Source organism: Bicyclus anynana, chromosome Z (assembly GCF_947172395.1).
Source record: "Bicyclus anynana chromosome Z, ilBicAnyn1.1, whole genome shotgun sequence".
Lineage (NCBI taxonomy): Eukaryota > Metazoa > Arthropoda > Insecta > Lepidoptera > Nymphalidae > Bicyclus > Bicyclus anynana.
Genome location: NC_069110.1, coordinates 19,139,544 through 19,157,508, shown reverse-complemented (window position 1 = coordinate 19,157,508; position 17,965 = coordinate 19,139,544). Strand labels below are relative to the sequence as shown.

Below are 17,965 nucleotides of genomic sequence, written 5' to 3'. Positions count from 1 at the left end.
TATGATATACTATGTTAATGTTATAACACAAATGTCAAATTCATTTTGTAAACACTGTCAGAAAAGCAGATTTTCTTCATCAACGACGTAGCACCGTATCCGTAGGTACATTATTATTCGTTCAAGTCGTTGGTCTATCTCTATCACTCAGTCACTTTTGCAGTTGGTAAGTTCAACGGCGTACCTATATATTATTTGAAAACGGCTCTAACACCACCGGAGGACGCCTGCCATCGTGGTAAACTCGTCTTCAAGTCAAGTTAATTTAGGGAAAGAAAAATACAAGCGATATGCTAGCGATATATATAGCGCGATACGGAAAAAAAATCTGAGAAAGACGGTTTTTTTATATTTCCTGCAAGCCAAAATTTATAACCTACTAGCCGACGCCCGCGACTTCGTCCGCGTTAAACTCGATGTAAACTTTCAACTAACCCTATCCTATCCCTACCCTATCCCTACCCTACCCTACCCCTATCCTACACCTACCCTACCTTTACTCTAACCCTACCCTACACCTACCCTACCCCTATCCCTATCCTTCCCCTACCTTACCCCTACCCTACCCTACTCCTACCCTACCCTACCCTTACTCTACCCCTAACCTAACCCTACCCTACCGCTACTCTATCCCTACCCTACCCTACGGTACCCCTATGCTGTCCTTACCCTACCACGAAACGTTTCATAAATATGCCTTACGCACCCCCGCCTTGGTAACGCCCACTTCGCAACTCTATAACTTCAAAACCAAACGTCCAATTTTAATCATTCATAGACCAAATATTATCTACATTAACTTAGAAATGAAATTATAAAATTTATTTCGATATGGATTAAAATAAATGCTTTTAAATGTAGTAATTCATGATTTTTAAATAAAAAAATGGTTGTTGTGCCTCACTCGATATAGATTGGTATAGTGTGCCGTGGATTTTTTTTAGATATTTCTAAGATCTACAATCAATTAGAACATTTTATGGTTCTATCTTTTATAGTTTAGGCAGCATAAGCAAAATAAGTAACTTTCTTGGTTGATTTTTTATACCTTGTGAAAAACCCAAATATCTTACGGTACCCTATTTTTTCCAAAAAATAAAAATTTAGCCTATATTACTTGTGGATAATGTAGCTTTATTATAATTAGTATTGAAAACAAAACCGTGGCGATTTTGACGATACTTAACCCAAAAATTATCAGTGATATCCGATCAGCTGAAACACTGGCTGTGTCTCGAAAAGCTGAGACCCTATTTTAGGGCTGTGTTTTTAAGTTATAAAACCTGTAATTACAGAAATAAAAACAAGAAAGAAAATAAAACGCCTTCCTCAGAATTTTATTTCACATTGAATGTGCTATCGTTTGTAATTTTCATTTCATTCTAACGGTTTTCGTAGGTTTCACACTACTCTACCTGTCTATACGTGAAACACATATATTAAACATATTTAAGGTCTATAGTATACCCCGCAGCAAATTATTATATTTTGGTAGTTGTGACTATTTATAGTATGTCTATTGTTGCATAAGTTATTAAAATCATGATTATAATATACCGAAAAATAACACGTTAAATTGTAATCAGTATGTTCAGTTCACAATATATCGATAGATTATAATATCGCGACTGAGATTTTAAACTAACATGTTTTATCATTTAACGGTAACATATATAACAAAAGCAAACACTATATTGCAAGCATTATCGTCGATCTATATATTTATAAAACATCTGCTGATGATAACATGAGTTTCATAAATTACGCGAAACATTTTATTAATTAACAAGCAAGCAAGAAAAGAAGCGTTATTAAAAAAATAACCGTTTTATTTGATGTAGTTAATACAAAATTCTGCATTAGTAATTTTAGGGAAGTAGACCGATATTTTAAAACGTTTTAAAGACAAAATGTTGGAATGAACACACTTATATTAAAAACTAGCGGACGCCCGCGACTTCGTCCGCGTGAAACTCGATGTAAACTTTCAACTACGAACTACGCTACCCTACCCCTACCCTACCCTACCCTACCCCACCAGTACCCTACCCCTACCCCGTTTTCTAATTATTATTAATATGAACTTTATACAATAACAATAAAGCTCAAAACTACGTTTTAGTTAGAAAACATTTGTATGGGAAAAAGAAAAGGGCTATTTTTATGGTTTTTCTGGCAATTATTCGAATTTTTCTCGCCGTAAAAACCAACACTTTAAAAAAAGAATTGGCCAAATTGGTCCAGGCGTTGTTGAGTTATGCGCTTACCAACGCATTTTGCGATTCATTTTTATATTATAGATTCAGCACCTCCCATTCAGTATTACCAGCATGTTTTCTCCCAAGAAACGTCAATATACAGGATGTCCTGTAAATATTAAGACATACTTTACATGACGGTAGCTGATGGTCCTGAGCCTACTAAAATAACGTTTTTAAATTATATTAGTTTTCGTACACTAAACATAGATCCCTACCTTCAATGCAGTTTAGTCGTACCATGTGCTGAAAAACTACTTAAACGTTGATTTTATGCTTAGTAATTATTTTTGAATAGTAGTTTCAGCTAATGAAATTTTCATTTTTTCTTCTACAAAGTGGGTTTTTTTCCAAAAAACGGGCCTAATTACTATATTTATGTTTAACGATTTTATTGTACGTAATTTTAACGATCACGTTAAAAAAATGTACTAAGCAAAGTTGTACTCATAGCTTAAAAACTTGATCATTTAATGACGATTCTAAAAAAAAAATATAGACATTAGTACATTAATTTTAAACCCTTCGTCACAATTGCTATTTCAGTTCCGAAAGGGGTTGATTATGTAAGAATCTTTACTTATTAAAATTTATACCTGTTACTTGACTAATAAAATAATTTACATTGGATCATAAGTTAAACAGATGAAATGTCAAAAACAACATGGAAAGTGTAGTAAAAAAACAAATAGTTATTTTGTTTTTAAATTATGGTACCGTTGTCAACTAAAATCCTTTTCTTTTGCCGCCCGTCTGTCTGTCCGCGGTTTAGCTCAGAAACTATTAGTACTAGAAAGTTGTGATTTAGCAGGAGTATACCAGTAAGATGCGCCAATGAAGTCATGAAATAAAATTTTGAAAATATATTTTTTAGAGTTTTAAAAGTGTGATTTTTTGTACTTGTCTAACCCACAGTGTAGGTGTCATTAAGTAGGTCTTGAAATAATAATGTGAGTGTGTAAATACTATTTATCGATTTAGAGATCTTTTGTACCACTTTTGTACTATTTTAATACTTATTGTATTTGGGTTTGAGTAAAGTATGTCGTGTCCCGGGTAGCGGTTATGGGTGATAAATAATAGTAGGCTCCACTGATAAAACACTTATATTGACTATCAGTTACAACGGTTAGGTAACGACTGGCGACAAACCGCCCGTATCGACTTCGTCATAATTATGAAAATGCTTAAGTAGCATTTTCATTTACAATCTATGTGTGTGTGACCACCACAGATCTGTTTTTGAAATAATGAGATTAGAATTGCTGAATTTATTATATTCCAGTGTCCCGCCCCTCTACCAGCTAAAGGGTTGTTTATGGTAAAAATGCACAGAAATATAATAAAATTAAGAGGAAAAGTATCACTTTTAAGAGTTGTAGTTGATCAACCAAAAATCACCATTCTAAGTCGGCATTGTTGACCTACAACTGCGGAACGCTATACCACACGTAGCCTGATACGCACTTGGCCGACGTTTTTATTTATAATTTTATAAAAAAAGGTTAGATTGTTTTCCGTGGGCACGTATACAAGCCCGACATCGTCATGAAAAAGAACATTTTAGTGTTCTTAAACTTAAAATCTCATTTCTGGTCTTTTCTTACTCGTTTTTGGTTCAAGTAACTTGTACATATTTTGACGATTTTCAAATTGGAAAGTTATCTATATGTTTTTTATTACACTTCATGTATTGTTTTTGTCATTTTAACTGTTTATCTTATGATTCATTGTAAATTATTTCGATAATCAAGTGACAGGATTTTTTTAATAAATAATGATTTTTACATAATCAACCCCTTTCGGATCGCAAATAACAATTATGACGAAGTGTTTGAAAATAATGTACTAATGTGTTACATATTTGGAATTCCTATTAAATGGACATGTTTTTAAGCTTTGAACTAACTTAGTAATGTACAACTTTGCCTAGTACATTTTTTTTCAACGTGATCTTTAAAAGTACGTGCAATAAAAATCGTTAAACATAAAAAAGAGTAATTATGCCCGTTTTTTGCGCTTCACTTTGTAGATGAAAAAACCAAAGTTTCATTAGCTGAAACAACTATTCAAAAATAATTAGCAAGTTAATAAGTATAAAATCAACGCTTAAGTAAATTTTCAGCACATGGTACGACTATACTGCACTGAAGGTAGGGACTTTTGTATTTTGTACTAAAATAAATATAACTTAAAAACCGTAAAATTTCGGCTAACATATATTGCGTTATTTTAGTAGGCCTTGATGTCGGCTATCAAAACAGCTGTAAAGTGTGTCGTAACATTTACGGGACAACCTGTATATATGTAAGGCTAGGTTCCGAGGTATTCTGTATTGTTATACAATGATATTTTATATACTTATATTTCGCTATTTAATATTTAATTTTGATTAAGAAAAATTTTCTGAAGAGGTTCCCCGAACCCTCTTTTTTACTCTCCATGAAACTTTTGAAGTCTACTACGCTACTATTAAAATTTATATCTTTGTTATTAAATAATTTTAAAATTAATAAACCAAAGAATTAGTATTACTAAAGATCCAATACATGTTGAAAATTTAAAAAAGAAACTTATAATAAATAATCCGCCCGGTCGTTTTATGTAACTGATTTTCTTATTCTGTTTTTAATAAATTAAAGGTATTGATAAAAATATATCTAGTTATTATGTCATGTAAGTTATCTAATGTTCATTTTTCTCAAGTCATACCGAAACGCGAATGCCACCCATATTTCTTAATTATTTTCTTTCTCATAGCTGTTAGGTACAGACCCCAATAAGCAAATAAGTAGAACCAAAATGGCGACATTAAAGACGTCAAATAATGGAAAATTATGTATGCAATTTTAATGGCCGTAACGTGTTGCTTCCATATTGCAATATTTATAATATATGATAAATATAAATTTTCAAAAATTAACTCATATTATTATTAGTGTCATTAATTTTTTTAAATTAAATTTTTTAATATTCGTTATCATAGCGGCAACATTTTCAACAACTGTGACAGACGGACGGACGGACGGCTCAGTCTTAGTAATAGGGATCCATTTTACCCTTTGGCTACGGAACCTTGAAAAATAAACAGGAGCAAAAATTTAATGTTTATTATTAAGGATTAAAAAAAAAGAAACCGGTAAGAAATTTCTAATTGAATCCTTTCTTCATAATCCGGTTTTATCATTCGTGCAATGCTCATATATAGATTTTCAACTATATCAGTACAATAATAAGAATATTTAAATTGTTCCATAAATATTTTTATCCTGTCTTGCAATATAATATGTATATTTTGCTCCCGTATTTGTTCATTTATTATCATCGTTTAATAGAAAAAATCAGTAAATTTTAAATATGTTTTAACACGTCACTTAAAATACCATACCAGTATTTATCGGTACCTAATAAATATTAATGTATTGGCTCTCGCTTGTCCGCTTGACGCAAAAATAAGTTTGATCAAACAAAGTAACACAAAACAATCAACATTAATTTTTCAACATTCACAAATATTCAACAACCTTTCACAATGTCATTAACATTAATATTATTTTTGGCAAAACCTCCAGCTCGGTCTAGCATATTTATCTAATTTATAACCAGTGTCATAACGTAGTAAAATAACTAGCAAACGTTATAAAAAAAAGATAAAAGCAACGTGGACTTTGCTTTCAGAAGATGAACGTCTTCATTCGATTTCACCTAGATCATCAGATATAGAGGAATCTGAAGAAATAATAACAAAATTTATGCAAACTCCAGGGAAGAGTGATCCTGTGCAAATTAAAACCAAACGAACGATACTAAGAAAAAAGAAAAAAACAAAGAGTACTTTAAACCGTATGAATGAAGGTAGTCAACATGAAGGTGACATTGTTATAGAAGAAACAATAGATGATGATTTCGATGACACACCCACTAGAGATTCAAAACATAGTGTCAAAATAGAAGAGTATGAAGGAGAAGAAATTTCTGATAACACTGTAGCTGATAAAAGTATGGTAGAATTACCAGATGACAACTTTTATATACCAAAAATACTAACACATGTACATATAGAAGAAATGGTTGAAATTGACAAAACGCCTCAAAAAGTTAAAAATCAAGAAGAGGACAAGATACCAGTTGGCATTGTACAAACTACAAAAGAACTCACTGACGACACCCTAAAACCATTCAAAGATTTAAACTTAACTGATCATGCTCAGGTAGTCGAAGAGAAGCCTGAAGAAGTTATAGTGACTGAAGTCGAAACTGAAACTGGTGAAACTAAGAAAGTTAAAACTACTAAACGTGTAACCAAAAAAGATAAAGGAAAAACTAAAGAAGTCACTGAGATTATAACAGTTGAAAAGGACACAGAAAAACCGGTAACAGGCGTAACAATTACAGAAAAGATGTCACCTGAGAAAGAAGACATTAAGCCAGTTGAGGTCGTCGAACTTCCAGAAGAGACCACATTTGAAGAGACAGAAACGCCTGAAGGTAAGCGCAAAGTTAAGAAAATCACAAAGCGTACAATCAGAAAACTCGGACCGAAAAAAGAAACTACACAAATTATTACTGAACAAGAAGATGACAAGACACCAGTCGTCACAGTACACACTACACAAGAACTCACTGACGAAACCGTAACACCTTCAGATGACTTACACATTCCTGAACAAGCTAAGATTGTCGAAGAGCAGCCTGAAGAAGTCAAAGTGACTGACGTCATAACTGAAGCAGGTGAGACTAAGAAGGTGAAAACTACTAAACGTGTAATTAAGAAAGATAAAGGGAAAAAGAAAGAAGTCACTGAGATTGTTACAGTCGAGAAAGACGGAGAAGAACCGGTAACAAGCGTCACAGTGACAGAAGAAAAGTCGCCTGAGGAAGAAGACATTAAGCCAGTTGAGATCGTCGAACTTCCAGAAGAGACCACATTTGAAGAGACAGAAACGCCTGAAGGTAAGCGCAAAGTTAAGAAAATCACTAAGCGTATAATCAGAAAACTAGGCCCGAAAAAAGAAACTACACAAATTATTACTGAACAAGAAGATGACAAGACACCAGTCGTCACAGTGCACACTACACAAGAACTCACTGACGAAACCGTAACACCACTCGATGACTCGCACATTCCTGAACAAGCTGAGGTAGTAGAAGAGCAGCCTGAAGAAGTCAAAGTGACTGACGTCATTACAGAAACAGGTGAGACTAAGAAAGTGAAAACTACTAAACGTGTAATTAAGAAAGATAAAGGGAAAAAGAAAGAAGTCACTGAGATTGTTACAGTCGAGAAAGACGGAGAAGAACCGGTAACAAGCGTCACAGTGACAGAAGAAAAGTCGCCTGAGGAAGATGACATTAAGCCAGTTGAGATCGTCGAACTTCCAGAAGAGACCACATTTGAAGAGACAGAAACGCCTGAAGGTAAGCGCAAAGTTAAGAAAATCACTAAGCGTACAATAAGAAAACTGGGCCCGAAAAAGGAGACTACACAAATTATTACTGAACAAGAAGACGACAAGACACCAGTCGTCACAGTGCATAGTACACAAGAACTCACTGACGAAACCGTAACACCTTTAGATGAAACACACATACCAGAGCAAGCTAAGGTTGTCGAAGAGCAGCCAGAAGAAGTTAAAGTGACTGATGTTACAACTGAAACAGGTGAGACTAAGAAGGTTAAAACTACTAAACGTGTGATTAAGAAAGATAAAGGGAAAAAGAAAGAAATCACTGAGATTGTTACTGTCGAGAAAGACGGAGAAGAACCTATAACAAGCGTCACGGTGACAGAAGAAAAGTCGCCTGAGGAAGAAGACATTAAGCCAGTTGAGGTCGTCGAACTTCCAGAAGAGACTACATTTGAGGAGACAGAAACGCCTGAAGGTAAGCGCAAAGTTAAAAAAATCACTAAGCGTATAATAAGAAAATTGGGCCCGAAAAAGGAGACTACACAAATTATTACTGAACAAGAAGACGACCAGACACCAGTCGTCACAGTGCACACTACACAAGAACTCACTGACGAAACCGTAACACCTCTAGATGACTCACACATACCTGAGCAAGCTAAGGTTGTCAAAGAGCAGCCTGAAGAAGTCAAAGTGACTGACGTCATAACTGAAACAGGTGAGACTAAGAAGGTGAAAACTACTAAACGTGTAATTAAGAAAGATAAAGGGAAAAAGAAAGAAGTCACTGAGATTGTTACAGTCGAGAAAGACGGAGAAGAACCGGTAACAAGCGTCACAGTGACAGAAGAAAAGTCGCCTGAGGAAGAAGACATTAAGCCAGTTGAGATCGTCGAACTTCCAGAAGAGACCACATTTGAAGAGACAGAAACGCCTGAAGGTAAGCGCAAAGTTAAGAAAATCACAAAGCGGACAATCAGAAAACTAGGACCGAAAAAAGAAACTACACAAATTATTACTGAACAAGAAGACGACAAGACACCAGTCGTCACAGTACACACTACACAAGAACTCACTGACGAATTCGTAACACCTTTAGATGACTCACACATTCCTGAACAAGCTAAGATTGTCGAAGAGCAGCCTGAAGAAGTCAAAGTGACTGACGTCATAACTGAAACAGGTGAGACTAAGAAGGTGAAAACTACTAAACGTGTAATTAAGAAAGATAAAGGGAAAAAGAAAGAAGTCACTGAGATTGTTACAGTCGAGAAAGACGGAGAAGAACCGGTAACAAGCGTCACAGTGACAGAAGAAAAGTCGCCTGAGGAAGAAGACATTAAGCCAGTTGAGATCGTCGAACTTCCAGAAGAGACCACATTTGAAGAGACAGAAACGCCTGAAGGTAAGCGCAAAGTTAAGAAAATCACTAAGCGTACAATAAGAAAACTGGGCCCGAAAAAGGAGACTACACAAATTATTACTGAACAAGAAGACGACAAGACACCAGTCGTCACAGTGCATAGTACACAAGAACTCACTGACGAAACCGTAACACCTTTAGATGAAACACACATACCAGAGCAAGCTAAGGTTGTCGAAGAGCAGCCAGAAGAAGTTAAAGTGACTGATGTTACAACTGAAACAGGTGAGACTAAGAAGGTTAAAACTACTAAACGTGTGATTAAGAAAGATAAAGGGAAAAAGAAAGAAGTCACTGAGATTGTTACAGTCGAGAAAGACGGAGAAGAACCTATAACAAGCGTCACGGTGACAGAAGAAAAGTCGCCTGAGGAAGAAGACATTAAGCCAGTTGAGGTCGTCGAACTTCCAGAAGAGACTACATTTGAGGAGACAGAAACGCCTGAAGGTAAGCGCAAAGTTAAGAAAATCACTAAGCGTATAATAAGAAAATTGGGCCCGAAAAAGGAGACTACACAAATTATTACTGAACAAGAAGACGACCAGACACCAGTTGTCACAGTGCACACTACACAAGAACTCACTGAAGAAACCGTAACACCTCTAGATGACTCACACATACCTGAGCAAGCTAAGGTTGTCGAAGAGCAGCCTGAAGAAGTCAAAGTGACTGACGTCATAACTGAAACAGGTGAGACTAAGAAGGTGAAAACTACTAAACGTGTAATTAAGAAAGATAAAGGGAAAAAGAAAGAAGTCACTGAGATTGTTACAGTCGAGAAAGACGGAGAAGAACCGGTAACAAGCGTCACAGTGACAGAAGAAAAGTCGCCTGAGGAAGATGACATTAAGCCAGTTGAGATCGTCGAACTTCCAGAAGAGACCACATTTGAAGAGACAGAAACGCCTGAAGGTAAGCGCAAAGTTAAGAAAATCACAAAGCGGACAATCAGAAAACTAGGACCGAAAAAAGAAACTACACAAATTATTACTGAACAAGAAGACGACAAGACACCAGTCGTCACAGTACACACTACACAAGAACTCACTGACGAATTCGTAACACCTTTAGATGACTCACACATTCCTGAACAAGCTAAGATTGTCGAAGAGCAGCCTGAAGAAGTCAAAGTGACTGACGTCATTACAGAAACAGGTGAGACTAAGAAGGTGAAAACTACTAAACGTGTAATTAAGAAAGATAAAGGGAAAAAGAAAGAAGTCACTGAAATTGTCACAGTCGAGAAAGACGGAGAAGAACCGGTAACAAGCGTCACAGTGACAGAAGAAAAGTCGCCTGAGGAAGAAGACATTAAGCCAGTTGAGATCGTCGAACTTCCAGAAGAGACCACATTTGAAGAGACAGAAACGCCTGAAGGTAAGCGCAAAGTTAAGAAAATCACTAAGCGTACAATAAGAAAACTGGGCCCGAAAAAGGAGACTACACAAATTATTACTGAACAAGAAGACGACAAGACACCAGTCGTCACAGTGCATAGTACACAAGAACTCACTGACGAAACCGTAACACCTTTAGATGAAACACACATACCAGAGCAAGCTAAGGTTGTCGAAGAGCAGCCAGAAGAAGTTAAAGTGACTGATGTTACAACTGAAACAGGTGAGACTAAGAAGGTTAAAACTACTAAACGTGTGATTAAGAAAGATAAAGGGAAAAAGAAAGAAGTCACTGAGATTGTTACTGTCGAGAAAGACGGAGAAGAACCTATAACAAGCGTCACGGTGACAGAAGAAAAGTCGCCTGAGGAAGAAGACATTAAGCCAGTTGAGGTCGTCGAACTTCCAGAAGAGACTACATTTGAGGAGACAGAAACGCCTGAAGGTAAGCGCAAAGTTAAAAAAATCACTAAGCGTATAATAAGAAAATTGGGCCCGAAAAAGGAGACTACACAAATTATTACTGAACAAGAAGACGACCAGACACCAGTCGTCACAGTGCACACTACACAAGAACTCACTGACGAAACCGTAACACCTCTAGATGACTCACACATACCTGAGCAAGATAAGGTTGTCGAAGAGCAGCCTGAAGAAGTCAAAGTGACTGACGTCATAACTGAAACAGGTGAGACTAAGAAGGTGAAAACTACTAAACGTGTAATTAAGAAAGATAAAGGAAAAAAGAAAGAAGTCACTGAGATTGTTACAGTCGAGAAAGACGGAGAAGAACCGGTAACAAGCGTCACAGTGACAGAAGAAAAGTCGCCTGAGGAAGAAGACATTAAGCCAGTTGAGATCGTCGAACTTCCAGAAGAGACCACATTTGAAGAGACAGAAACGCCTGAAGGTAAGCGCAAAGTTAAGAAAATCACAAAGCGGACAATCAGAAAACTAGGACCGAAAAAAGAAACTACACAAATTATTACTGAACAAGAAGACGACAAGACACCAGTCGTCACAGTACACACTACACAAGAACTCACTGACGAATTCGTAACACCTTTAGATGACTCACACATTCCTGAACAAGCTAAGATTGTCGAAGAGCAGCCTGAAGAAGTCAAAGTGACTGACGTCATAACTGAAACAGGTGAGACTAAGAAGGTGAAAACTACTAAACGTGTAATTAAGAAAGATAAAGGGAAAAAGAAAGAAGTCACTGAGATTGTTACAGTCGAGAAAGACGGAGAAGAACCGGTAACAAGCGTCACAGTGACAGAAGAAAAGTCGCCTGAGGAAGAAGATATTAAGCCAGTTGAGATCGTCGAACTTCCAGAAGAGACCACATTTGAAGAGACAGAAACGCCTGAAGGTAAGCGCAAAGTTAAGAAAATCACTAAGCGTACAATCAGAAAACTAGGCCCGAAAAAAGAAACTACACAAATTATTACTGAACAAGAAGACGACAAAACACCAGTCGTCACAGTACACACTACACAAGAGCTCACTGACGAAACCGTAACACCACTCGATGACTCACACATTTCTGAACAAGCTAAGGTTGTCGAAGAGCAGCCTGAAGAAGTCAAAGTGACTGACGTCATAACTGAAACAGGTGAGACTAAGAAGGTGAAAACTACTAAACGTGTAATTAAGAAAGATAAAGGGAAAAAGAAAGAAGTCACTGAGATTGTTACAGTCGAGAAAGACGGAGAAGAACCGGTAACAAGCGTCACAGTGACAGAAGAAAAGTCGCCTGAGGAAGAAGACATTAAGCCAGTTGAGATCGTCGAACTTCCAGAAGAGACCACATTTGAAGAGACAGAAACGCCTGAAGGTAAGCGCAAAGTTAAGAAAATCACAAAGCGTACAATCAGAAAACTAGGACCGAAAAAAGAAACTACACAAATTATTACTGAACAAGAAGATGACAAGACACCAGTCGTCACAGTACACACTACACAAGAACTCACTGACGAAACCGTAACACCTTTAGATGACTCACACATTTCTGAACAAGCTAAGGTTGTCGAAGAGCAGCCTGAAGAAGTCAAAGTGACTGACGTCATAACTGAAACAGGTGAGACTAAGAAGGTGAAAACTACTAAACGTGTAATTAAGAAAGATAAAGGGAAAAAGAAAGAAGTCACTGAGATTGTTACAGTCGAGAAAGACGGAGAAGAACCGGTAACAAGCGTCACAGTGACAGAAGAAAAGTCGCCTGAGGAAGAAGACATTAAGCCAGTTGAGATCGTCGAACTTCCAGAAGAGACCACATTTGAAGAGACAGAAACGCCTGAAGGTAAGCGCAAAGTTAAGAAAATCACAAAGCGTACAATCAGAAAACTAGGACCGAAAAAAGAAACTACACAAATTATTACTGAACAAGAAGATGACAAGACACCAGTCGTCACAGTACACACTACACAAGAACTCACTGACGAAACCGTAACACCTTTAGATGACTCGCACATTCCTGAACAAGCTAAGATTGTCGAAGAGCAGCCTGAAGAAGTCAAAGTGACTGACGTCATAACTGAAACAGGTGAGACTAAGAAGGTGAAAACTACTAAACGTGTAATTAAGAAAGATAAAGGGAAAAAGAAAGAAGTCACTGAGATTGTTACAGTCGAGAAAGACGGAGAAGAACCGGTAACAAGCGTCACAGTGACAGAAGAAAAGTCGCCTGAGGAAGAAGACATTAAGCCAGTTGAGATCGTCGAACTTCCAGAAGAGACCACATTTGAAGAGACAGAAACGCCTGAAGGTAAGCGCAAAGTTAAGAAAATCACAAAGCGGACAATCAGAAAACTAGGACCGAAAAAAGAAACTACACAAATTATTACTGAACAAGAAGACGACAAGACACCAGTCGTCACAGTACACACTACACAAGAACTCACTGACGAATTCGTAACACCTTTAGATGACTCACACATTCCTGAACAAGCTAAGATTGTCGAAGAGCAGCCTGAAGAAGTCAAAGTGACTGACGTCATAACTGAAACAGGTGAGACTAAGAAGGTGAAAACTACTAAACGTGTAATTAAGAAAGATAAAGGGAAAAAGAAAGAAGTCACTGAGATTGTTACAGTCGAGAAAGACGGAGAAGAACCGGTAACAAGCGTCACAGTGTCAGAAGAAAAGTCGCCTGAGGAAGAAGACATTAAGCCAGTTGAGATCGTCGAACTTCCAGAAGAGACCACATTTGAAGAGACAGAAACGCCTGAAGGTAAGCGTAAAGTTAAGAAAATTATTAAGCGTACAATCAAAAAACTAGGCCCGAAACAGGAAACTACACAAATTATTACTGAACAAGAAGACGACAAGACACCAGTCGTTACAGTACACACTACACAAGAGCTCACTGACGAATCCGTAACACCACTCGATGACTCACACATTCCTGAACAAGCTAAGGTAGTCGAAGAGCAGCCTGAAGAAGTCAAAGTGACTGACGTCATAACTGAAACAGGTGAGACTAAGAAGGTGAAAACTACTAAACGTGTAATTAAGAAAGATAAAGGGAAAAAGAAAGAAGTCACTGAGATTGTTACAGTCGAGAAAGACGGAGAAGAACCGGTAACAAGCGTCACAGTGACAGAAGAAAAGTCGCCTGATGAAGAGGACATTAAGCCAGTTGAGATCGTCGAACTTCCAGAAGAGACCACATTTGAAGAGACAAAAACGCCTGAAGGTAAGCGTAAAGTTAAGAAAATCACTAAGCGTACAATCAGAAAACTAGGCCCGAAACAGGAAACTACACAAATTATTACTGAACAAGAAGACGACAAGACACCAGTCGTCACAGTACACACTACACAAGAGCTCACTGACGAATCCGTAACACCACTCGATGACTCACACATTCCTGAACAAGCTAAGGTAGTCGAAGAGCAGCCTGAAGAAGTTAAAGTGACTGACGTCATAACTGAAACAGGTGAGACTAAGAAGGTGAAAACTACTAAACGTGTAATTAAGAAAGATAAAGGGAAAAAGAAAGAAGTCACTGAGATTGTTACAGTCGAGAAAGACGGAGAAGAACCGGTAACAAGCGTCACAGTGTCAGAAGAAAAATCGCCTGAGGAAGAAGACATTAAGCCAGTTGAGATCGTCGAACTTCCAGAAGAGACCACATTTGAAGAGACAGAAACGCCTGAAGGTAAGCGTAAAGTTAAGAAAATTATTAAGCGTACAATCAAAAAACTAGGCCCGAAACAGGAAACTACACAAATTATTACTGAACAAGAAGACGACAAAACACCAGTCGTCACAGTACACACTACACAAGAGCTCACTGACGAATCCGTAACACCATTCGATGACTCACACGTTCCTGAACAAGCTAAGGTAGTCGAAGAGCAGCCTGAAGAAGTCAAAGTGACTGACGTCATAACTGAAACAGGTGAGACTAAGAAGGTGAAAACTACTAAACGTGTAATTAAGAAAGATAAAGGGAAAAAGAAAGAAGTCACTGAGATTGTTACAGTCGAGAAAGACGGAGAAGAACCGGTAACAAGCGTCACAGTGACAGAAGAAAAGTCGCCTGAGGAAGAAGACATTAAGCCAGTTGAGATCGTCGAACTTCCAGAAGAGACCACATTTGAAGAGACAGAAACGCCTGAAGGTAAGCGCAAAGTTAAGAAAATCACTAAGCGTACAATCAGAAAACTAGGCCCGAAAAAAGAAACTACACAAATTATTACTGAACAAGAAGACGACAAAACACCAGTCGTCACAGTGCACACTACACAAGAGCTCACTGACGAATCCGTAACACCACTCGATGACTCACACATTCCTGAACAAGCTAAGGTAGTCGAAGAGCAGCCTGAAGAAGTTAAAGTGACTGACGTCATAACTGAAACAGGTGAGACTAAGAAGGTGAAAACTACTAAACGTGTAATTAAGAAAGATAAAGGGAAAAAGAAAGAAGTCACTGAGATTGTTACAGTCGAGAAAGACGGAGAAGAACCGGTAACAAGCGTCACAGTGTCAGAAGAAAAGTCGCCTGAGGAAGAAGACATTAAGCCAGTTGAGATCGTCGAACTTCCAGAAGAGACCACATTTGAAGAGACAGAAACGCCTGAAGGTAAGCGTAAAGTTAAGAAAATTATTAAGCGTACAATCAAAAAACTAGGCCCGAAACAGGAAACTACACAAATTATTACTGAACAAGAAGACGACAAGACACCAGTCGTCACAGTACACACTACACAAGAGCTCACTGACGAATCCGTAACACCACTCGATGACTCACACATTCCTGAACAAGCTAAGGTAGTCGAAGAGCAGCCTGAAGAAGTCAAAGTGACTGACGTCATAACTGAAACAGGTGAGACTAAGAAGGTGAAAACTACTAAACGTGTAATTAAGAAAGATAAAGGGAAAAAGAAAGAAGTCACTGAGATTGTTACAGTCGAGAAAGACGGAGAAGAACCGGTAACAAGCGTCACAGTGACAGAAGAAAAGTCGCCTGATGAAGAGGACATTAAGCCAGTTGAGATCGTCGAACTTCCAGAAGAGACCACATTTGAAGAGACAAAAACGCCTGAAGGTAAGCGTAAAGTTAAGAAAATCACTAAGCGTACAATCAGAAAACTAGGCCCGAAACAGGAAACTACACAAATTATTACTGAACAAGAAGACGACAAGACACCAGTCGTCACAGTACACACTACACAAGAGCTCACTGACGAATCCGTAACACCACTCGATGACTCACACATTCCTGAACAAGCTAAGGTAGTCGAAGAGCAGCCTGAAGAAGTTAAAGTGACTGACGTCATAACTGAAACAGGTGAGACTAAGAAGGTGAAAACTACTAAACGTGTAATTAAGAAAGATAAAGGGAAAAAGAAAGAAGTCACTGAGATTGTTACAGTCGAGAAAGACGGAGAAGAACCGGTAACAAGCGTCACAGTGTCAGAAGAAAAGTCGCCTGAGGAAGAAGACATTAAGCCAGTTGAGATCGTCGAACTTCCAGAAGAGACCACATTTGAAGAGACAGAAACGCCTGAAGGTAAGCGTAAAGTTAAGAAAATTATTAAGCGTACAATCAAAAAACTAGGCCCGAAACAGGAAACTACACAAATTATTACTGAACAAGAAGACGACAAGACACCAGTCGTCACAGTACACACTACACAAGAGCTCACTGACGAATCCGTAACACCACTCGATGACTCACACATTCCTGAACAAGCTAAGGTAGTCGAAGAGCAGCCTGAAGAAGTCAAAGTGACTGACGTCATAACTGAAACAGGTGAGACTAAGAAGGTGAAAACTACTAAACGTGTAATTAAGAAAGATAAAGGAAAAAAGAAAGAAGTCACTGAGATTGTTACAGTCGAGAAAGACGGAGAAGAACCGGTAACAAGCGTCACAGTGACAGAAGAAAAGTCGCCTGAGGAAGAAGACATTAAGCCAGTTGAGATCGTCGAACTTCCAGAAGAGACCACATTTGAAGAGACAGAAACGCCTGAAGGTAAGCGCAAAGTTAAGAAAATCACTAAGCGTACAATCAGAAAACTAGGCCCGAAAAAAGAAACTACACAAATTATTACTGAACAAGAAGACGACAAAACACCAGTCGTCACAGTACACACTACACAAGAGCTCACTGACGAATCCGTAACACCACTCGATGACTCACACATTCCTGAACAAGCTAAGGTAGTCGAAGAGCAGCCTGAAGAAGTTAAAGTGACTGACGTCATAACTGAAACAGGTGAGACTAAGAAGGTGAAAACTACTAAACGTGTAATTAAGAAAGATAAAGGGAAAAAGAAAGAAGTCACTGAGATTGTTACAGTCGAGAAAGACGGAGAAGAACCGGTAACAAGCGTCACAGTGTCAGAAGAAAAGTCGCCTGAGGAAGAAGATATTAAGCCAGTTGAGATCGTCGAACTTCCAGAAGAGACCACATTTGAAGAGACAGAAACGCCTGAAGGTAAGCGTAAAGTTAAGAAAATTATTAAGCGTACAATCAAAAAACTAGGCCCGAAACAGGAAACTACACAAATTATTACTGAACAAGAAGACGACAAGACACCAGTCGTCACAGTACACACTACACAAGAGCTCACTGACGAATCCGTAACACCACTCGATGACTCACACATTCCTGAACAAGCTAAGGTAGTCGAAGAGCAGCCTGAAGAAGTCAAAGTGACTGACGTCATAACTGAAACAGGTGAGACTAAGAAGGTGAAAACTACTAAACGTGTAATTAAGAAAGATAAAGGGAAAAAGAAAGAAGTCACTGAGATTGTTACAGTCGAGAAAGACGGAGAAGAACCGGTAACAAGCGTCACAGTGACAGAAGAAAAGTCGCCTGAGGAAGAAGACATTAAGCCAGTTGAGATCGTCGAACTTCCAGAAGAGACCACATTTGAAGAGACAGAAACGCCTGAAGGTAAGCGCAAAGTTAAGAAAATCACTAAGCGTATAATCAGAAAACTAGGCCCGAAAAAA

General features: G+C 37.9%; 1 protein-coding gene across 1 annotated transcript in view; it reads left to right on the top strand.

Annotated features, from left to right (window-relative positions):
• The window catches only part of LOC112052914 (titin), a gene marked incomplete at its 3' end in the record, with an annotated part of 40,475 nt that extends 26,707 nt beyond the window's left edge, over positions 1 to 13,768 (top strand). The window contains exon 16 of the mRNA XM_052890835.1: positions 5,937 to 13,768. Coding sequence (XP_052746795.1) covers positions 5,937 to 13,768 — 7,832 coding nt within the window. The remainder of the gene's footprint in view (positions 1 to 5,936) is intronic.
• Positions 13,769 to 17,965: the final 4,197 nt, after the last annotated feature.